Source organism: Labrus bergylta, chromosome 12, assembly GCF_963930695.1.
Source record: "Labrus bergylta chromosome 12, fLabBer1.1, whole genome shotgun sequence".
NCBI lineage: Eukaryota > Metazoa > Chordata > Actinopteri > Labriformes > Labridae > Labrus > Labrus bergylta.
This window is the reverse complement of record NC_089206.1, coordinates 9208401-9231528: the sequence shown is the minus strand read 5'-3', so window position 1 is coordinate 9231528 and position 23128 is coordinate 9208401. Positions and strand designations below refer to the sequence as shown.

At 38.9% G+C, this 23128-nt stretch overlaps 2 protein-coding genes across 11 annotated transcripts in view; one reads left to right on the top strand and one right to left on the bottom strand.

The window, feature by feature from the left end:
- Positions 1 to 6956, top strand: part of LOC109985771 (synaptotagmin-2) — a 68056-nt gene extending 61100 nt beyond the window's left edge. For all 5 annotated transcript variants that reach the window (XM_020636181.3, XM_020636197.3, XM_020636173.3 and 2 more), the window contains one exon: positions 664 to 6956. In XM_020636181.3, coding sequence (XP_020491837.1) covers positions 664 to 879 — 216 coding nt within the window. In that variant the 3' untranslated portion in view covers positions 880 to 6956. The remainder of the gene's footprint in view (positions 1 to 663) is intronic.
- A 92-nt stretch (positions 6957 to 7048) lies between these two features.
- On the bottom strand, positions 7049 to 23017 carry LOC109985798 (protein phosphatase 1 regulatory subunit 12B). 6 transcript variants are annotated; one of them, XM_065960846.1, is made up of 8 exons: positions 22412 to 23017; positions 16951 to 16967; positions 16706 to 16835; positions 16146 to 16250; positions 15896 to 15946; positions 15662 to 15712; positions 11986 to 12249; positions 7049 to 10062 (listed from the first exon to the last, which is right to left on the bottom strand). In XM_065960846.1, exons 1-7 carry the CDS (start codon positions 22511 to 22513, stop codon positions 12115 to 12117), a joined length of 591 nt encoding a protein of 196 aa, XP_065816918.1. In that variant the 5' UTR covers positions 22514 to 23017; the 3' UTR covers positions 7049 to 10062; positions 11986 to 12114. The 6 variants fall into 6 exon arrangements, with proteins under 6 accessions (XP_065816918.1, XP_065816920.1, XP_020491890.1 ...); XM_065960848.1 differs by lacking the exon at positions 11986 to 12249 and adding an exon at positions 14740 to 14801 and having other exon boundaries at positions 7049 to 10063; positions 22412 to 23015; XM_020636234.3 differs by lacking the exon at positions 11986 to 12249 and adding an exon at positions 14733 to 14801 and having other exon boundaries at positions 22412 to 23014.
- Between the last annotated feature and the right edge of the window lie 111 nt (positions 23018 to 23128).

Genomic DNA, 23128 nt, shown 5'->3' with positions numbered 1-23128 from the left:
GGCAAAATAATGTTAACTTTAAACCCTGATCAAAAGTCCAACAAAAAACAAAGAAAAGCCACCAGGAAAAATACACACAGGAGGTAGGAAGATGTATGAACTGACAACAAGAGGGAAGGTACACAGAGACTAAATACACAGGAGCTAATCAAAACCAGGTGTGAGAAACAAGACACAGGTGAAACTGATTGAGTGCAATCAAAAGGGAAGGAAACCCACAATGGGAGGAAGTAACGCAAGAGAAGAAACACTGGGGACAAGAACTACAAAAAATACAGGAAACACTTAAGACACACAGAGGACTTAAGAATATAACAGCAAAAATAAAGAGAAAATAAATCAAATAGGAAATCACGGTTAAGCAACAAAACAAGGAGCTAACAACCAAGAAGAAAGGTAAATCATGACACCGCCATAAAGCACAGATCCCTGAGGACGCTGACGCCAACCACCATAATGCACACTGATGCATGAGGCAATATAAAGCATCAACTCAGACACAACATTTTACTTTAGTAATATTCTGCATCAAAAGAGTGTCATAGAAAGCAGTAGAAGTGATTTTGGAATTTACATTAAACCGCTTATTTTCCACCCTGCTATTCATGTACCCATCGTGCCTTTAAGATCGTTGTTCTAATGTTTTTCTCTCCGTTCCCTCAGAAAATCCAAGCTGTGATCACAGTGCTGGATTATGACAAGATTGGCAAGAACGACGCCATCGGGAAGATCTGGGTGGGAAGCAAGTCCACAGGGGCTGGCCTGAAACACTGGTCCGACATGCTGGCCAACCCCCGTCGCCCCATCGCCCAGTGGCATCCACTGCAGCCAGAAGAGGAGGTGGATGCTTCCCTCGCAGCCCTGAATGCCAAGAAGTAAAAATCCCACCTCCACCTTACCTAACCCATACATTTCCCACCATCTTCCCCGGGTCCCACATATCAGTGTATATTCCAGAAGAACACTCCAACTGTACATCTGCTCCCTCCACCCCCTCCTCCTTCCTCTTCCTCTCCCTCCGCCACCTTTCAAAAGATCCATGAATACCATTCAACATGATGGGATATATAGTTTAAAAAAAAAGCATCATGTTAAAAGAAATCATGTCATTGAAAAAAGAAGACAAGTCACAGGATGGACAGATACTCCGTTGATTTCCTTTAGATCTATTTTTGTATTGGGGTTGTGGTTCCATTAATAAGAATACAGAGTAGACTATGAAGAACAGTACAAGTCTTAAATGGGGATCTGGTGATAGAGGGGATAACACATACATTCACTCATGTTGTACTTCTCACCCTTTCCCTTTAGTGACACAGTTTGCTTAGAAATAGTGCTTAATAATAATAATAATAAAATGCTTTATACTGCCATATATGATAGAGAAATAACACAAGCAGGTCCATTCCTTAGGTGTATTTATTGTGCACCATGTTCCACACCTGCCAGTAATCATTTTAGATGATTCTGTTAGTTTGACGTACATTCCTAGAGTTGGGTAGCGAGTAGGGATAGGCACATATCCGGTTACCCACAAACACACTGCCTTTTTTCGATTGGTTAACCTTCCACCCGTCGTCTCAGGAAAACTGAGAGGGAACTGAAACTCCATGCCTTTTTTCTCTAAATGGGTTGTTATCATTCAAATATTCCAAGAAATGGGAAATTGTTGGATTCTAAAAAAAAAAAAAAAGCTTGAGCGCTTGTTTTTTTGGGTTGACGTAAGGCTCAGTTTATCCGTGAAATGGTATGTCAGGGAACAGGGAGGGAGGGATTTTCAGTTAGGAAAAAAAAAAAAGCGTTTGTGTATATTTTGACTGCGAGTGTCATCCGAACAACAAAAAAGCGAGGAAATATCAGAGCAGGTTCAACAGAGACTGATTCCACCCACCAATGACATGATATTTACAAGGTGTTGAGTACTGCCTGCAGTCTACCACCTCCCCTCCCAACACCTCTGATTCTGTATCTCACTTGTTCAGTGCTACTGCCATTAGTCATGGACTTGACACAAGGGTTTTACTTCAAAGAAGATCCCTATAACCGTCTTACAGTCATAAAGGAGACAAGCCTTCAAAGTAACAAAATAAGCAATTTTCAACTACCAGGGACGCCTTCCAGTTAAGCGGTGTTGTTCTCTTCATTTCTTCCTTTCTCATTCGCTTTTTTTTCTCCTTTTTCTTTATTTTTTACTCCAAACACTTTTATTCCTCAAGCACTTTAAATCCAAATGTTGTGTTTAAGTACCCTCAGAAACCAGAGCTTTAATTATTTATTTTAAGAATAACTGCTGGTTAAAATAAAGAGCAAGGGAGTACATTTTGTAAGCATTTTTTTGTTTTTGCCGTTGCTTTTAATGTATGTGTTTGGATTGTTTGAATATTACATTTCTCACTTGATTGCAAGGACACGGTCTGGAAGGAGGCACTGATCCATGTGTATATATTACACAGCTTACCAAACTGTTGAATTTAATTGCACTACTGGGTATTAATTATTCTGTTCTGTGGTAATTTGACGCTGTTCTCTGATCTGTGTTTTTTTTATTTAGTGATCAAATGTTGTGAGATGGAAGTTTTCTGTGGCTCATGTAACATGCCAGATGGTTCTCCTCGTGTAAATGGAATCCTCAGATGAAAAAGAGACAGGTTTCTATGCTGCGTCCTTTTTAATCAATATTCTGTTACAGAAAAATTAAGGATGAGCTTGAGACAAATTTAAAATGAATCAGCTCTGAATAAATTGTTAAAAGCATAATTAAAATCCTGACATGAGTCAGTGCCAAGGTAATTATTCAAATCAGTAATGCCCGTTGACTGTGTGCCAGAAAATGCAAAGTCAATGTAGACATTACCGCAATTCTTTGGGGTAATTTGATGAATGTTGGCTCTTGTATCTTTCTCTGTTGGAAAATGTAACTTTTTATTTTTGTATAACCAACATAGACCATGTTTAGATTTATGTTTCACATCTCACATGATGTTTTGTTCTTCTGTTAAATGAAGCAGCACTAAAGAAAATGGCAACATGGAAGCAATCAAGCAACCCATTGGTGTGTAGTTTTGCCTATATACATAGTTCATACACGTTGATACTGCATGTTTATACAAAAATACTGTACATAAGAGCATGTTTTAGAGACGAAGCAAAAATATCTCGTGTACGTAAATGGGTGTCATTTGTCATTTTAATAACACGACGAAGGGAAAAAAAAAAGATGCACTGTATATTTTCTAAATGAAACAAATGTGTATTTATTTTCCATGAGGGTCATTGGAGAGAATGTCATACAAATATTAGAGTACTACTGCTAATAAGAACCTTTCCACGCCTGAAATTCTTAAGCAAGTGTGTCGTCCAGTACTGTGTGTGAGTTCATGTAGGATGAAAATGTAGCCGCATGCTTGCTATCTAATTCCTTGTGATCCAAAATCTTATTTTGATGCCATTTTTATGCCATACTTTTTTTTGTTACAGCACTTACCTGAAGGCCAATGTTTTTTCTGAATTTTATTACTTTTTAAAAAGATATGTGTTGAATTTTTAAACGCTTGGGATGGATGGAGGGGCCTCCAAGTCTAGAGAACATTTTCTTTTATGTGACAGATTTGGCATGGATTTATTCAGAAAAATTAAAGTAGATTGAATAATTCAGCAATCTGTAGGTGGATGTAGGAGTCAATATTAGTGCCAGTTCTGATACGGAATCAAGTCTGTTGGACCATATCTTTGTGTGAAAATGTATTTCCAGGGGCCAAATTATGAATCCTCCCATTCCAGTGAACACAAATGACTTGGAATCCCTTCTTCTCTCGTTCTTTACTTGGAAGTTTTTTTATTTTATTTCCACTTCTATTTAAATGACCTGAAACCCTTCACGGCTGTGTCTCTTTTACTGTGTTTATTATACAATACGTGTATGTGTATACAAGATAAATGAATAAGATAAAACTAAAGCCATAAAACTCAAGCACTAACTCTTTAGAGCTCAGCTGAGTAGCTAGAGTTTATTTATGATGAAGAAAAAAAAATCCAACATGTCTTCGGTTTCCTTGGCCAGTGTTTCTCTTAATTACATTCCGTTCAGAGGTCTTTGTTCATCAAGAGGGCGAAATCCATTTTACTGTATATGTGAGCATTGAGAAAAGTTGTGAGTTTAGTAGAGTGAGTGTGTCTTTTTCTACTTTCCGAGCTGTTGATGTCCTTGTTTCATAGAGGTAGCTGATTTTACAGTATTGTGATTAGTATTGTATATGCCTTGTTTTGATAGTATAAATAATAGATCTAATATCACAATAGGTTCTCAATAATACAGCTAAATTTATATATACATATATAGATATATAGTATATGAGAGTGTGTACTATTCTTTGGGCTGAGTGCAATTTAAGAACCAAACTATTCCACTCTTCACAGTTTCTCTATTTCCAGTTTAGCTGCAGAAGGTACTCGTAAAAACATGTACAATCAATAACACACTGTTGGTTATTTACTGCTCACGCTGATTGTTTTTTGTTAGCTTCTTAAGCATATTTCTTAAGTGACAAAACAATATGGAAATCCAAAAGAACTGAAACAAACAAACAAACAAACAAAAAGGAATTTACAATTGTGGCACCAAATTTTAGGCCTGAATCCCTTCCATAGAACTATGCACTGAGCTATGATTTTAATGAACAGAAATAGCCTACATAGAAAAGAAAATCATGTCAAGCACATGATGTGAAATCAAAGACGTAATTGTTGAAATTCAATTATTATCTTCTTTGCCAAGAGATTAAAAAAGTGATACCTCTTGTGTTCGCGCAGTAAACATAAAGCCAGAGCTAGCAGAATGCAAGTTTAGCCTAGCTTAGACTAGCTAAGGCAAAAAAGCTGAGAACAGAAGCTAAAAGTTAGCCTAGCTCAGTCCAAAAGAAACTAAATCCATCTGTCAGAATTTTTAAAGCTTTCTGGACTTTTTATAACCTCCTGGAGAATAAAAATAACCCATTGTCACTGCGTCAAGAAATAGTCTGATAAATCACCCAGTGTTGTTTAACAGTGTACAGACAAACTAAATGAGATGTGTAAAAGAGTGAGCGTTTGAGGTGCTGTTAGGTATCTTTTTTATCTTTGTATAGAGCTGAATAAGCTTTTCCTCCCTGTTTCCAGCCTCCGCTCTAAGCTTAGCTAAGCTAGCAGTCACCTAGCTACAGCCTTTTACTTCAAAGCTGGAACAGGTGTATCAATCCTCGCTCTTCTTCTCGTAAAACTCTGAGAGGTGAGAAGGCAAATATTTCCTAAAATATTCCTTTTCCTGTCCCTTTAGGTTGACCTCATTTGCTGATTTTTTTACGAAGTACTGCCATTGATCCCTTCTAGCAACAATCGCCAATGTGTCGTGTTATAAGACACATTATCTAATGCAATATTATAGTTATTCACTGTCCAGTAAATGCTATTGACTGTGACCAAATAATGCACTGAAGACAATTCACAAATAAGATTTCAGTGTGTTTCAGAAATACTGCCAGTACTAGATCACAGCTGCCATCACTCGTCAACAATGTTTGAATCGGCAAAGCCAAAATAACAATTCATGCAGAGGCAAACAGATCGCATCAAGTGACCGATGGGGCAACTGTGATTTCAGGTAAACTTATAGCACATTCAAGTCGATTTCTTTACTTCTTGCTTTTTCTGCTTGGGTCACCACAGTCACTTGACCACCTGAGTTCAATGGGGGACAGAAACTGGGAGTGGGAGCTGTGTGTGCTTGTAGGCGATGTGTCAGATAAATATCTAAATAAGTGAAGGCCCTCTAGCAGAAACAGTGCAAAAAACAACAACAGTCAAATATACAAATAGAATATACAGTACAGGTCTGCATGTCTGGGACCCATTACTCATTCCTAAAATGTACATGTGTGTGTGTGTGTATATGACCGTAACACTCAAATGATCTCAGTTAAGTTTTAGATAAGGGTTTTTTTCTGCTCTGTGTAGATGTACAATACCTTATGCACAACTGCATCTGAAACTGACTGCTGTTTCAGCTGTGCACAGACCGTTCAATAAGCACCGTTCACGCTGTTCTTTCTTTTTTGTTTTGTCTTATTTTGAACAAACGCTGGGATTTAAAAAGGGAACGCATCCAAAAGTTCATTAGATCATTTTACCACCTTGTCAAAATGTGTTGAGAAGCCTCTCAGCCACCACTTTAAAAAATAACATGTTGTCTTGTCTCCTCTATTACTCGCTGTATTTCTTCTTTGTATTCTTGTGCACATGTGTAATCACTACTTTCTGTCCTTTATTTATTTTTTTGTTGTGATGTATGCTGTTAATGTAGAATGTAGGTCTGTATTGGAATCAATGCAAGAGTCACATTTGCTTTCTGTTTGCGTCTGTGTCCTGTTTAAATGTAACCAGCTATGTTCCATCAGAGTCGATAGGAAGCAGGCTCACTGATTTCTCCACGGAATCTGCTTCTGCTGAGCGTAAAGAAAGCCGGCCTTCATGTTTACAACATGGACATACTGTATACTGCCAAACATGCAGGACCGTACCAAACTCCCCTCTTGAGCGCTTAGTCCTCCATGCCTCATCCCTGATGCAACTGTACTCTCAAGACTCTTTTTTCCTTTTCTTTTCTCCCGCCTCTTTCTCTTCTTCATCATCTTTTAAAAGCGTGGGAGGACGGTCAGGTTGTGTCCTCTAGCTGTGTTTCTTCGTGTCTAGTGTTGTGGTGCGCGTGTTCATGTCAGTACTTGTGCCTACTGTGGATCGCATGCTTTAGCCCTTGACTGGACACAAACGTTGCTCACAAACTCCTCTTGACCCTTATGTGGACAAACGTTGGGGATCCTTCTAAAGTTATCAAGGGAACCAAATAACTTATTACAAATTTATCATATGTGTTACCAGTTCTGTAAAAAAAAGACAAATAGGAAATAAAGGCCTTTTAATTACCATGACTTGTTTGTGTTTGATATGCAGTGTGTTCAGCTCAGCTGGCTCCCAATCATTTTGGATTCATAATTCATTAATGCCACGCAGAGAAACATTATCTTTCCTTTACAGTTTATTAAGCAAAGTGAGTAAACCGCTGTATGTGTATTAAGCTATCATCAGCACAGTTCAAAACAATATATTGCATAGTTCAAGATTTCTGCAGCATACAATGTGTTCTATCTTTAGTGTAAATGTGACCAAATATAACACTGATGTTACAGCACGCTGCTCTGTTTGGACTCCAGAAGCATCACATCTTCAAAGAAACACATAAAACAATAGGAACATTTCATCCTGTAAGTGAAGAAAAGACAAATGCCAAAATCATTCCCATCACACCGTTTATCACTTATTAAATCTACAGCCAAATTATTTTTTTTGTCTAATGCATCCAATAAGATAAGATACAGAAAAAAGCACATTTTGTTCTAGAGATACATTTATCCGTCTAATTCTTTGTGGATTAGATAGATTGTTTGATTAATTAAATTACTTAGATCATTGTGTCACGCATTTAAAAAAGAAATGTGCCCTGCCAAAAACAGGCTTTCAAGACACCATGGTAATGCACACACAAAAAAGGAACCAGGAGGAGAAGTAAAAATATAATGGAAAAAATATGGAGCAAATTAGCCATCTTAAGGTTTCATCCAAGTTCAAGAAACAAAAGTAGAAAAGTGGAACATATTGAAATGAGGACTATAGTACAGTTGAGGGCACTCCTCTAGCTTCATAAAGAACCTCCATAAGGCTCCATGGATTTATTTTCTGATATATCATGACAAGTTATTTTGTCGATTGCTTTCTATTAAATGCAACACAATGCACAATGAATTTAATGTAGGCTACATGGGGTCTTGAAAAGGATCTGAACAGAAAGCTGATAGGTTTAATGAAGTTAGGATTTAATTGAGTGGCTGTAGTATCTTAACACCATTAAGTGAAACTGTAAGTAATCTGCACCATTTGTAATGTAAAGGGCCAGCAACAGGGTATTTCATAAAACATTGGATTGTGCTTAATAAGATCACACAATATTGTGCAGGATAAGATGTCAGCAGCAATCTATTTGTGGATGATTTTGGCATTTGTGTTTTCGTCACCTAAAAGAAAGATTGACAACAGTTCAAAAACAAATATGCATGAAAGGAAATATATCTAAGTATAAAGATTTTTAACTAAGAAATGCATAAATAAATAAATAGATCTCTTTAATACAACATAACACAGGTATTTCCTTTCCCACACACACACCCACACACACACTCACAGATGGCCTCCTCTGTCGTCGTTTTGTTTTTGAAGCTTGGTCAGTTGATAAAAAAATCTAAAGAGACCGAAGAATGGCTGCGGAAGCTACCCAAACAATTAATAAAGAGAATCCAGCTAACACTAAATTACATGACATTCTTCTAGTGATGCCTAAGAGCAGCACTGACTATGTGTACGATTGAAGTGCATAACCTTGGCCCTGGCTTTTCGGGCTAATATGTGGTCCTCTTTAGCTACCAAATACACAGAGGACATCATATATAACATACATTTATTTAAAAAGAAGGCAATTTTAGAAGTCATCAAGACTTGAGTGGAATATAGAAAAAAAACAGCTGGAAATGTTTTGCAAATTGCTTCATTTATGTAATACATAAGAATTATCCCAGGGCTCTCTCACTTGGGCAGCTTAAAAATAATATGGATGTTTTTTCTATTGATTTGGATAAAAAAAACATTTCAGAATTTTGCATCAAATTGAATAAATGTTCAGGGGAGTGAGTGGGAACAGCTCACTAACAAACCTGAGGCATATTTTATGGTTATAATGAAGTAAAAATGTAATTTGTGAAAACAGCTGAAGGCTTTAAAATGTGTGGTAGAGGCTGAAGATTTTTCTCTTAGTCAGGAACAAAACATTGCGATGAAAAGTACACCTCATAGCAGCTTCCATGTTTGTTGCTACTCAGGTGCCCTTAAAGGTCACGTATTATCCTCCTTTTCAACCAGTTTAAATAAGTCTCCCTTAAACATGTCTGTGAAGTTTCCCGTTATAAATCCACTCTAATCTTGTATTTTAGCATGACTATAAACCTCTCTAATTCAGCCCTGCTCACAACACGGTGTTTCTGTGTCTGTAGCTTTAAATGCAAATGGAGGATGAGAAGGCAGACTCAGAGGGCAGAACAAACACCTAGCTTTGGGAGTGTCACCCACCTGGGGGCGGGGTTACTGCCCTTTGTGATGTCATGAAGAAACATTTTCCAAACAGTCTGTTTGAGAACAAATTTTCTGAAAAGTGAAGCCGGCCAAAGACGGAGAGGATGGACTTTTCTCGTAATGGGGGGTTTATAGGAAAATAGAGGCACATATTAGTGTTAGGAAAACATGGTGAAGTGTATTTTGCATAAAATGTGACCTTTAAGTGACCTGCACAGGCATATATTAAGAATACATTAATGAATTGGTTAACTTTAGAAAGACTTTGAATCTATTGTCATGCCAAAAAATTGACATACCGGTAAGTGCTATGACAAGAAATGACCGACGTAATAAGCTTCTCACCTTTTCACAACTAGGAAAAACTATTAAAATAATTTTCTGCAGTGCATGATGTCTCAGCAAACGTGAAGTCTCAGTGTGATGATTATGTATAATAATATTATAAACAATACCTTCATGCAAACCCCCTGGATTTGGTCAACTGGGCCTCATTTAAACAGTATTATTGGTCCCTGTTTCGTTCATGTGAAGAACCTTACGATGTAACATATTTAAGTTCAAACTGTTGTAACTCTGTCAACGCAGTGACTCAAATTTGCCTGAAACATCTAAACACTTCTCCTTAGGTGTTTACGAGTCCCAAAAGGAATTTAAATCAGGCAGTCACTGTAGCTCACATGACAGGAGTCACATCACGGGTACTTAAAATGTTCATATCAGGGATTGAGTATCCACAAACACAGAACAGGAGCTTCAGACATGTTTTCATTTGGACAGTTTGCTGATGACGCGGATGAGAGCCCCGTTCTCATCCTTTAGCCTCTGGTTGTCTGACTTGAGCTCTGTTAAGATCTGGGACAGCAGAGGGAAAGAAATTTAATTAGAAAATGATATCATCATCACAGTTATGCACACAGAGATATATGTTAAATGGTTTGTGGATACTGTGAAGTTTTTAGCTTCAGGTGGTAAGATGACACAATTCACCAGGACTATATCCACCTAAATGATAAAATATGTTCTGTCACTACACAAGAAAATCATTGAAACTTGTCCCTCTGTAAAGTTTGAGGCCAAGCAATGATGACATGCTTCACGGTACTTCATGCAAGTGAGGAGTGACTTTGACGATATGGCCTTTATATGGAAGGTGAAACAGAAAAATGTCAGAAAGAGAGAAAACTGAGAGAGAGGGTCAATTTCTAAAATCTAGGTCATGTCTCTCATGAGGAGCAATGACTAAAAATATCCAGCCTCTTTGCCAAAGTATTTCCCCTCTACTAGAGACAAACAATAACCCTCAGCTCGAGGCTAGCTGCGACATATCACCCAAAACTGGTGAGTGAGCAAAGGAGCAAATGAGGATCAACGTGTTCAGAACCTGTGGAAAATCACAGGTTTGGAGACCCTTCTCTGTTTTCTTTTACTCTGTCACTCCCTAGGATTACGTAGCCCAAAATTAAACTTAATTTCATGTATAATTATGTTAATGCAGGTTTTAAATGTAATAAAAGGAATAGCAAAACATTTTGGGGAGTACGGCTTTATAGCTCTTCATCGGAGTTAGGTGAGATTATTGATACAACTCATGTTTCATGTTTTAAAGACTCTTTTGCAGAAAGAGAAGCTAAATGTTGGAGACAGTGTGGATTTCAGGAGGTTAACCACTAGCATATCTCACAGTTCCCAGTGAAAAAACCCTTCTAGGTAGAATCTCATAAATCAGTAAAAGGCATACTAGCAGTTAACCACATTATTTTTTTTTTTACGAAATATAGATTTGTCAAGGTACAGGTGCTCTGTAATGTAAACTGCAGTTCAAATACAAGTAAGTAAAGAATAAAAAAAGAACAATGTGAAATGACATCAGCTTGTTAGCATAGCTTAGCATGAAGCTAGAAACAGGAGCAGAAAGCTAACTTATCTGTGTTTAAAGCTAACAAATCTCTCTAAACAGGGCCTCTGGGGTGAACTCATCAACACAATGTACAGTATGTTTAACATGCCAAAAAAAAAAGAGAAATCAACAGTGATTTAAACGGTTTATGAGAGGTTGTGTGCTGGAACTTTGGGCATATTACTAGGCTAGATGTATTGACCTCCTGAAGCTATGTCACGACCATGCGGTTGCCAAATTGTTTTTGTTTTTATTTAACAAATTTACGAGTTAGCTTTACATGTGCTTTCGGGCATACTTTTACATTTTACATACTGTTTCTATCTTCATGTATGCTAATCTAAGCGAAGTGTTTCCTGGCTAAAGCTTCATATTTAGCATACAGACACAAGAGCCTTTAAGTATTGTATTTGTCTTTTTCTTCTCTAAAAAGGTTCATAAACCAAAACGTAATATGCATCTCAGTCGGTGGCACACACCTTGTTCATTTTGAGGCCATTGCGCCGACACATTTCATTTCCTCTGGGAAATTGACTAGCATGGCTATTTCCATGTGAAACATTAGGCTAACTCTATTAACATTAAAAACACATTTGTTTTAGATGATGCCGACTTCTAATGTGAATGTTTAAATTAGATGAGAACCCCCCAAAAAATGTAATGCAATGTTTGTGTCAAGTGCAGCCCTGTGAAAGGAAAAGATAAATAAAAATGCACTTTAAAAGAAGCATATGATGATTTTTTTTTTTTTTTTTTTTAAGGGGAAGGGGTCAGCTGTGTTGGCCCATGATGGCCATAAAGAGGACTGGGTTAAAAGGGTGCAGAAAGAGATGCATTGCAATTGGGGGGAGTGAGCACGGGGAAGGTGCAGGACCTGCCTGAGAGGAACACAGCAGAGGACGAGGGGCCTGAAGAGGCACCAGGAGGAGAGAGGAGTGTAGAAGTTATGTGGCTGAGGAGGGGGAGAGGAGGGGGGGGGTGGAAGGAGGACAGATGATGTCAGAGGATCAGAGGTCCTCCGTCTCCGGCATGGACGCCGTCTCAGAGAGGCGAGCGAGGACGCGCAGCATGGCTCTATTCTCAGCCAGGAGACACTCATTCACCCTCCGCAAGCTCTGGACCTGAGCCAGAGCAGGGAAAGCCTGCACAGAGGAGGAGAGAGATATAGAGAGGGGCAGACATAAAGCATGCAGGGGGAGTGTGGGGGGGCAGGCCATGTGCAGAGAGAAAGACTCAGACATATCCACTCATACAAGGCTTGTGCCCACACAGCCACACAGACAGATGAAACAATAACAGATCAGAGGAACTTATATAAACCAGTATTTATACAAGAGGGAGATTTTGAGAAGAAATAGCAAAAGCTGCAACAGACAAAGAAAATAAAGAAGCTTTTTCTCTTTGAGTTTGAGAGTATATGGAAAGTGGTGGGCTGATGAAATGCTATTTTATGCATGGAGTTGCAAAAAAGAGGGTATATAAAATTCATAGAAATTCACTCTACTATTTCAGACTTTGCAGAGAGCTCTGGTTAGGAATAAGGAAAAGAAAAGATTAATTCCCCCCTCCTATTTGCCAAACGTTTTGAGGTAAACCTCCGTGTGGTTGGATTGAAACATCTGTGGTTTGACGCCATTCCTGAGGGTAAACCACAGAACACACACTCACACACACATTTTGTAGTGTTTCAGGCTAACCAAACACACTTTTACAGATTTGAATATGGCCATGGATGTGATTTAAGGAGTACATCCAGCTGGTTCTCGCAACACTAAACACATTGACTAAAGCCGGGCTGTGTTCTGGATTTGACAGTTCATGCATACAGAATAAATCTGATCAGTTTCTGGAGAGGTGCCCTTGTCTAGAAGGAAGAGAACAGCAGAATGAGGCTAGAATACATAATGATCAGTATCCTTTATTAGACTTTCTTAATATTGAGCCCTCTGATATGAAATTAGATCCGACCGCACTCTCAAGTCCTTCAGATAATTCAACACATTTGCTATTAATTACGCTTCAGAGGCTGTCGAGAATAATTCAGCGTCTCTGTCAGAAATGTAACGCCCTGCAAAGTAATATCACATTAGTAAATCGATTATATTTCAAAGCAGAAAGCAGGAGACAAAGTGCCTTTGATGTGAAACACCTACATTGGAAACCAGTCAGCTAGGCAGTATATAGGCACAGTGCCAGAAGGGTTTTGACTATTTATAGACTGTATTTAAAAGAATGGACGTAGAAAAGGAAAGCCGGTGTTTAAGTGACTTAAACCTTCATTATTTTTAAAGGACAGAGGGATGTCTTCACTGGTTGCAAACAAGCAGCAACCTCCGGAGTTGAAATGAAGTCAATCAGGAAGTGCAAAAAAAAAAAAAAAAAAGCAGTCACTCAAGTGTCCAGCTGAAAGCGCAAAAACTCTATAGCTCATTTCTTTATTGGTAAAAAATAAAGCTGTACGATGATAAAGTTACCACTCATTCATTCTGATTTTAAACTTAAGCTATATTCATAAATTTGCACTATTAGGGGTGTGTCTGAATTGACTGACAGGTGAAATTGTAGCTGTTTGCCAGTAGGCTTAAGGCCCGCATCAGCTCCAACTCTTTCCCTGTTTCTTGACTGATCATAAATTAGGTGGAGAAAGCATTTCCAGTAGGCGATTGCCATCTTTTGGCTTCACATCTCTCCTTCTGAAATGGTGATGTCACTTAGACTACATCCGTGTTTTATACAGTCAATATAGTAGAAAAAAAGTATTTGGTTAAGTGTTCTTTAAATGAACATGATGTATGAGCATGAAAGTATTTTCCTATTTAGAGAAAAAAAGATCAATCACGGTGGGTGTGCTTAACGGCATAGCCACCATGATTGACATGTTTCTAACACTGTAAGCTTTGGCTGCTTGTTTCTTCATGTAATTTGTTTTTGCCTGCCTTAACTAGTGTCCTGATGATATCACAGCCTCTGTAGAAAAACTAATTTCGATTTGCGAACCAGGCTAGCTTAAGCGTTAGCTCTTGTATGCTAAAACCTAGCTCCTCTCTCCACTCTCTATTATTAGATCCAAAAATATCAAGATGCCTACATGGAAATGCCGGACTTCAGGCTTCAAACAGTACTCACAAACCAGCAGATGACGTCACAGTGATGTGTGTATTTCCATTTCTTAGATACAGTTTGTTGTTACCTTGCGCCCGGGTGATAATGTCAACTTTATGAGTAAATGCTTCTGCAGTTTTGATGCTTATGTAACCGTCAGAATGTCAAATGTACATGTTCTGAATAACTTTACACTCTCAACAGCTGCTTACCCAAAGAAGACAACACTGACATTTTCACATCTGAGAGTCTTAAATTGTCTTCCAGTTTCCTCTCTAGCAGATAGCGTGCTAGCAAACAATCTGACATTGACTTGGCAGCTCCCCCTTGTGGAGCATCTGTAACTTAGCTATTGTGAATAAGTGACTTTGTGAGTGAGTGCCTTGAATCTAAAACTCCTATTTTTAACTTTATCCCGTGATGTGTTCACACGTGTGCACATGCCTGAATCTCTGTCTGAACAGAATATAGTGGGGTGACAGGCAGGTGTCAATCACTCCTAAACTTCTTTGCGAGCACTCACCATCCCCCCTCCCCCTGAGACAGCCTGCTCTCAGGGCTGGTACCCACAGCGGAACCGCATTGGGGCGTCCTGCTGAGGGAACCACGACAACAAACAACAAACATCTGTTTCTGGCACACCACACTTCTTCATGTGTCCTATTTTTAAAGATGTCATCATTGGCTGCATATTGTGCTTTCTCAGACCGGAGCCATGATTTTATTTCTGGAGAGGATTACACTATAACAATGTTGCTGTAATTCCCTCTAACAATCAAATTATAATCTTGTTAATGTGTGACTGCTTTCTCAAAACAAAGTACAGTTCATGTTTACTCAGGCCTGACGTCTCTTTGCTGCTCTGCCCCGTGTTTCTCTGTGAGGCAGAAAACACACAGTGCAGGAATGTCTCACAAAAGCAGGTCTTTTGCTCTTGGACGGGGTCCGGTATTCAACTGGAACTAGGTCACAATGTTCACCCCAACAGTGGGATAAGTGGAGCAGAGGAGCAGCAGCACAGGCTCCTCCTTAGCCTGGCAGGAAGTGGCCCAGCAGAACAGTGTGGGTAATGAGCCTGAAGCATTAACCTTCCCTCTCCTTGACTCCAAATCCACCTGGCTAACCAAAAGCCCTGGACTAGGCTACATGTGTGTGTGTGTGTGTGTGTGTGTGTGTGTGTGTGTGTGTGTGTGTGTGTGTGTGTGTGTGTGTGTGTGTGTGTGTGTGTGTGTGTGTGTGTGTGTGTGTGTGTGTGTGTGTGTGTGTGTGTGTGTTTGCTCTGTGAAAACACTTTAAGTCTGCTTGATTTAGCACGAGTGAGATGGGCCTGGCTGGAAGGTGTATATCTTCACAAACTGTTAGTGTTTTTATGTTGTCTGGAAAAACATTGCTGAATAAACTTCATGTAACTTGCCAAGGTGTGTTAGCACAGTTTATTTTGCATTCACTGACCTTTAAGTCATCCTCCATGTTTGACACTCTTTTCTCAAGAGCTTGTTTTTCCTGTAAATGAAGATAAAACACTAAAATAAATACATCAATGGTCCTTTGGAAACCCATTGCGAACAAAAAAAAACAACAACCAAGAAAGCCCAAGATAGAAATGGGTGTTTATCCATTATGATAGCGCAGGATAACATGAACAAAGTAAAGACCAAAATGCCAAAAGGTTGCCATGACACTTACCCTTTTCTCCGAAACAAGTGCTGAAGATCTCTCTGACATTCTGTCTTGCCTCTAGGAGTTAGAATGAGGATGTTATTACAAAGTATTGGCAGAAAATATCGCAAAAATAAAACTTGAACTATGAACATGGTTTCATTAAGAAATCAGCCAACTCCTCCTGTTGGCACCTCAATGAAAAAGGTGCTATTGTAAAAATATGACTGAATTAACAATTTTCACATTCTTTTTTTTTTTTTTTTTTGCTCTGTACCTGGGTAACTTTCTCCAGCTGGGAGCGTATCTTGACAAGTTCTTGTTTACTGTCCTGCAACCTGGATTTGAGCCTCTCATTCTCATGCAAAGCTTCTGCATACATCTGAAAATTAAAACAAATATTGGAGATTGAAGGGGTTCACTCGGGGGTGGGGGTGGGGGGGGGAATCCATTCATTTAACATGATGGAGTCTCTGATCAAAAACATACAATGATTAAAGGGTAGCGCCATCCGGTCCATGAACACAGAGTTGAGAACAACAAATCCAGAGGGAGTTCGACTTTACTCTCTTTTTAGGAAGTCATTACTCCAAAATATATTTACATAGGGTATATTGGATTTTGCTGTATTAATATTCAGAATGTCGCATATTAAGCCTTTAAATAATGTATAGTCATTTCAAATATCCAGGTGCTTGCCCTTACTGAACAGTTACAAATAGAAAGATCTGGTTGGTTAGCCAACAGGCACACTGTGGCATGAACCCAAGTTTTCTCCATCACATGAATCCTTCCAGAGGTATTGTGCTTGTTTAAGAGTCAGGTAGGAGTTACTACCTTCTTATAGTCTTTGGTGGTGGCGTCTTGCTCCTGTCTGTTCAAAGCACCCAGCCTAGTCTCTCTCCGTGAGTAAGAGCTGGTGCGGCCCAGTGGTTTGTCTGTTGCACTCTCACCACTGGAGTCATACCTAAGAGCAACACATTCAGCACACAATGCTGCTGTATGAAGGGCAGCAGTTTTTTTTTTTGTCAGGAAATACAGGTATGTATCACAGCAGAATGAAAACAATGCTATATCCTTACCTTGACAATCTTTCATGCTGAAAAAAAAAACAAAGACAAAAACCTTGTTAGTTTGCTCATTCTGCACCACAGCATGGGAACAACACAGTGGGAAAAAAATGTTCTGTGACGGTTGGATCAAGATTTATTTGCTTGATAAGACCTAACAGAGGCTTGGCAGTGAAATATTTTCCATTTTGAGACTACAGAGAACAAAAACAAAACTTCCAAGTGAATTATCACAGCGTGTTCAGAGACCTGAAGTCCCAGAGGGAAGAACTACATGAAGAACTGAGATATAATTCACCCCAACACTGCAGCGACAGGGTTCACACAGGTCAAACCTCCCATGTGAGCCCGGTTAATCTCTTAGAACAGGCGGCAGCCACGCAAAAGCCTGCAGCATAAAGATGACATCATGACATCAGAAGCTAAGTATCTCCTGTGTGGCTGGTTGACGTCTGACCTCAGACAACAGACTGATAGCAGACTGTCCTGGCAGGTTTTTTTTTTTTTTTTTTGCAATGACTAGCCCAGTATACATGGCTGCCAAGTTGCCTGTTGTGATCAGAATTTGTTTTCCATTTCACAAAGGAGTCTGTGCTAAAATCGGAGGAGATTATTTTTGTATTTCGAGCGGCTGTGTTTTTAGAAATCCCACTAACTCATAGATGTGATTAAATGATTGGCACAGAACTTGTAGTATAAAAGTGTACGTCCACTACCTTGATATGCTAAAACAAATCACATGATACGATACACTTTCTTGTCCACTTGGGGAAATTTGTCATACACTGAATAAGTTGTTTTAAAAGGTTCTCTGATTCTAAAGGTATTGATGAAGATCTTTTGCAAGACCTGTTTCTGCAAAGAAAAATAACTCACTATTGCTGGTTGATAAATGATGCGCATATGAGCATGACACATAAAAGTGTCCTCCAGTACAGATCCTCCCTGTTCACCATTATCAGAACAATCTTAAACACAGCCCTGAAATTTTTTACGCTAATTACAACCCACACTTATCTGCCAAGTCCATATAAACGTCTTATCTCAAGATATGAAAAGTAAAAATAATAAGGCTTCTTTTTATAGGAATACGATTTCTTTTAAATCTGCCAATGGGGCAAGAAAAATGTATTTGTTGAGTGTCTTGAAATGAGATGAATCATCTAAATTAATTAGTACATCTTAATTCAAGACACTCAACAAGTGAAGGTATCTTGTCCCACATTGGTGGATTTTTTTAACCTATTCTAAAAAATGTAGACCAAATGTATTCCTTTAAAAGTCTTGATTTATTTATTTTTTTTCTCTGCAGGTCAGTCAAATGTGTTTTAAAAGAAGTGTACTATATATTTCTTTAAGTTAAAAAAATACACTTGCTTAGATTTGAGTTTTTGCAGTGCACTTGTAACTGCTCCTCCAGAAACGCATCCTTGTATTGTAATAACAGATTATGGCTACCACCAGCAACGACTTTAGCCAGATAAGGAAAAAAAGAACTGATTTCTTGTAGGTTATAACTGTTTGTCCAAAGCTATAGCAAAAACTCAGCCATTCCCCCCCAAATCACATGTTTTTGAGCCAGATTTTTTTTTTTTTTAGGTGAAATCACGATAAATAAACCTTTAAATCACAAAACAAAGCAGTTTCTAATATGAAATCTTAGTTTTCCCCGCACTTTTTTCCAGATGAACGGAGTCAAAGGGACTGGATGCTAGCTGAGCTACAGAATATGTTAGCTTAGCTGGTTATCTTGTTTCGCTGGAAACAAGATAGGCTAATGTTAGCATGTCTTCGGCTACTAAGCCAGGACTTACAACAATTAAAACTTTCAGACGACATTCATACTTGGTAAATAGTAAATGTCTTATTAGAAAAATTAATTCGTTTTATTAGGCCTTTGTAAAAGCACAGGTAAAAGAGAGTTTCCACCATAACTCTTTTCTAGGTTTTGGAATCAATGGATTGAAGGAGGAAAATGTCTATTTTCTATCAGGAACAGACCAGAACAGAGAAACAGAGATGATGGTAATATGAGGAAAGAATGGTCCATGATGTCTTCGCAGTATCTGATGCAGTCTCACAAACTGTTCTCATAAATTTCAATACTAAGAGCTGCTTTCTGCCATGAGGAGCGGGGCTTTAAACACCTTTTTTGGAAACAGCTTTGCAATAAACATCTTGTGTGGTTGTCCAAGATGTTGGAGACAAGAAGCAGATGTAGGTGCGTAATGTGCTTTATACGAGGACAATTGATGTCAAAAGGAAAAGAGCTCACAGTTATTCGTGCTCTCTTATTTGACTAGTTGGGGGGAAATATTTCATGCAGCGTCAAAGGAGCAAGTGTTTACATAACTGAGCCAGCGCTGCTTGTCCTTATGTGGTCATGTGCTTTAGCAGAGCTATCCAGGAAAAAACAGACCTCCATGACCTCGATAGAAAAAGGGCCAAGGATGGAGGTAAGAGGAGTTGTCTTACTCCAACCTCTCGGCAATACAGAGGAGATTCCTGTGCAAGATTTGGTAGAAATGCATTAATCAGCCGGGCTGATTGGCTGCCTAGTTTTCCATGAATGAATCATCACAGAGTCTGCTTTTTTGAGGAACTGTTACTCAATCGTCTCTCACTAAACTCTTTCAAGTTTAAAAGTTCCCAAACCCATTTCACACTACAGGATTAGCAAATCGGTGATATACGTTTATTAAAACATATACTCCCCGAGAAATCCACAGTGAGCTTACTAAAAGAAGGGATGCAAACTGTCACACATGCTCTCAAATGTATGTCTGCTTCATGTTAATTCAAATCCAGCCAAAGCCAGAAACTGAACCATAGTTGAAATTCTACGTCTGATAGCAGCCGCACCAGAGTGATTCCCTTGTTAGGAGAAACAGAGGAGTCAGTGTGGCCTTTGAGGCTCAGCAAAGTATGTGAGGCAGAGCCGACGCAGGAGGAGAATATCAACTGGAGGGGGAGAAAAAACAACAGGGTGTCAGACTGATGGAAACAGCCTCCAAACGGGTGCAGGCTTGAACCATGGGCGCTCTGTAAGCACAGCGGCTTCTAGGTTTCATGATGGGGGGGGGGGGGGGGGGGGGGGGGGGTTGCATGAGTTCAGAGATACAGCATCCTTGCATGATAATGTTAAGAGTAGAATGAAAGAGCTGCAGCTGAAATCATCCTTAAGAGACTTTTAACACATTCTCTCATCTCTTGAGTGTCTTCCCTGCCCTTCCTGTCAAAGCATCACTGCTTTAGAGCTGACTGGATTATGCAGTAGGAAAATCTGAGCCACATACACAAACACAGAAACGTTCTCTCTCTCACACACACACACACACACACTTCACTCCAACCACTGGGACTGACACAAGGATCACGACCATAAAAGACGTTTCTTCCACATTCACTCACCTTCTCTCACTTTAGCCCTCCTCCCTTTGCTGTTAACCCTTAACTGTAAGTCTGAGGCTGACCTGCCACTGTGAGCAGCTTCTTCTTTTTAAAGAGCACAGACTTAACATGCCTCACTTTGGAAGAAGTAATGAGATTGTTTGCTTAAGTAAAGGTGAAAAAACTTGCTTGCTTTACTTTGCTTAAGTAAAATAAAGGTGTTAATACCACAATGGTAAAAATAAAATCCAATTTAAGTTCAATTAAGATGTATACATTTTACAGCTGTGGCTAGTCAGAGTAGAAGTGATGGTGTAGTCCATGGTTGCCAATCACAAGCAAAATGTGAATGGTAGTTAGATGAGTATTAGGGCACAAAAAGAAGAAAAACCTGAATTAAACCTCCTTGGTAAATACCTTTTTTTCATTATTTCTCTCTAATCTTTGCTTTTTATGATTACATTTAGGACTTAAACAGTCTAAATCAAACCATCTGAGACGTTAAAGTGAACACACTTTGCACATGTAACACAGTGTGTGTGTTTCATTTGCTTATACATTGTTTGCGTTAAAGGTAACACATCTTTAGCTGTCAATATTACACACATTTCCTTTCCTTTCAAAGTAAAAGGTGGCAATGTAGAAGTATAAAGTAGCATCCAATGGAAGTAGAGTTCAAGAACCTCAATTTTACAGTTCTTGAGTGAATAGACTTGGTTGAAGCGTCATCACTTTTAAAATCTGCCAAAAGATGAGTGTCGTCCAATTATGCAGATTGGTTCCTGTTTATACTTCCTCCTGTGGTTCACAGCTGTAACACAGATTGTGTTTCACTAAAGAGGACCAAGTTTGCTCTCATCAAAACATTGTGGTGAGTCTAAAAATACTCCCTCAATCTGAGTCCACGCCCCCTCTGCATCATATCTTCTCTCCCATGCAAAAAAAAACCAAACCCAATCTGATTTGGGCTGAAATCATGGAAAATGAATTCCTGAGTTTCACCATGGATACAGAGCACTAAGGCGTCAGTAAGAAAATAACAGAAACATGACAGCATCCACTGGTATCATTCACTGTCTGAAGGACAGCATGACATCACATGAGAAAATGTGAGCAGCAAAATGACTACATTTCTTTTCTGTCCCTTTAAATGTATCTGTCAGCTCAGTGGGACATAAACACAACAGTCAAACAACGCCCATGAGAATAAAACACTTAAGACAGAAAAACAAACATGACAGGAAATTACAGAAGGAATGTTTTCAATCCAAAAAAAATCTTTTTCCAGGAACTTGAGTCAGACTCTCAGGGCTTCAAATAAGTCACGAAATAAGATGAGATACATAGATCACAGATTATTTGATCACTTTGATAAACTAAATGAGTAAATCAGGAGAGGTTGACTAGTTAAGAAAATGCATATCATTAATATAACTGTTAAGTAATTGTTGTTAATCAAATGTTTGAAATTCTGCTTGTAAAACAGAAATCTAAACATGTCCAAATACAAAAATGTTTTGTTAGGCTGCAGCTTACACATCATTTCAGGTATACATTCATCGGCCTGGATTTTCTCAGTTCATAACTATGTCGAATAATGTCATGAGATAGAATGCATTGTGTAGTTTTACTTTTATCTGATGTTTTTTTTTTATCATAAACTGTAAACATATTTAATTTCTGAAACTAAGCGACAAATATTAGAGGCGGTTTCTAAAGCTTAAGAGGCTGAAATGAAACAATATTTTGTTTTTGTGCTTGAAAATTGAAAAATGTAAAAAAGAATAATAATAATTAAATAGCCACAGATACATCTGCATTCAATGGAATCAATGTGTAAATTAATAGCAGTAACAGTCTCAATCCAGAAAATGTTATCTGCTTTATGGATCACTTTTATTCTAGGGAAAAAGGTGTTATCTTAAACTTAAATGAACAGAGTACAGAGTCAATTACTGTTAACTTGATCAAACATATATTCTATGCGAATCGATGATTTAAACAGCATTTTAAAATGATTCATACAAAGTGAGATAAAGATTTGGAATTGTAAAATCTGAATAAGAAAACATCCCGATCTTACTCTGTAGTTTTTGTCTGTGGGGGACGGAGAGGACGGCGGTGACTCTGTCAGTGACTTCCTGGTGCGAGTCAGGTCCTTGGTGCGCGGGTAGTACGTTGACATCTTACCCCTCGCCTGGCTGGCCAACTTCTACTGTAACATTCACAAGAGGCCACGGCCAGATAACAGCTGCACCGACGCACAGATTCCCTCAAGCAAGAGTGACGCAGAAGCCCATGACAGCACTCCCAGGGAATCCTTAGCGACAACAGGTGTGTGTTAAAGAGTGTGTATGTGTGTGCTCTTCAGTCCAGCTTCACACCCCTGAAAGAGCTGCAGCAAAGTTTGGAAGGATTTTCTTCAAAGCTCAGACAGAGGAGCAATAATCAGCAAAGAAAACTAAGCAAAAACTAGTTCTGTTGATCACAAAAACAGAGAAAAGATTGTGAAACTAAAAGCAAACACATGATCATCTTGTTTTTCCGCTCTGTCAACACTCAAGTCTCTGATGAAATGTGAAAAGTCCAAAAGCAAGCAGCCAAGAGAGAAAAGTTTGTTCCCGATGCTGCCTCTTCCAATGTTTCCCAAAGTTATACACTCTCTCCCTCTCTCTCTCTCTCTCCATCTCTCTCCCTCTCCTCTCACTGCTTGGTCGCCCTCGCAGTCCCCCCCCCCCTCCCCCTCCCCCTCACACGCTCTCTTCTCCCTCCTGTCTTCAGCTCTGGCAACCTGCCAGAG

Bases quoted from the DNA above. Each gene is read 5' to 3' on its own strand.
- LOC109985798 (XM_065960846.1), bottom strand. From the start codon at position 22,513: ATGTCAACGTACTACCCGCGCACCAAGGACCTGACTCGCACCAGGAAG. The intron at 16,251-16,705 runs GTAGTAACTCCT...TTTAATTTTCAG, and splicing joins CCACCAAAGACTATAAGAAG to ATGTATGCAGAAGCTTTGCA. The intron at 15,713-15,895 runs GTAAGTGTCATG...CTTCATTTACAG, and splicing joins CACTTGTTTCGGAGAAAAGG to GAAAAACAAGCTCTTGAGAA.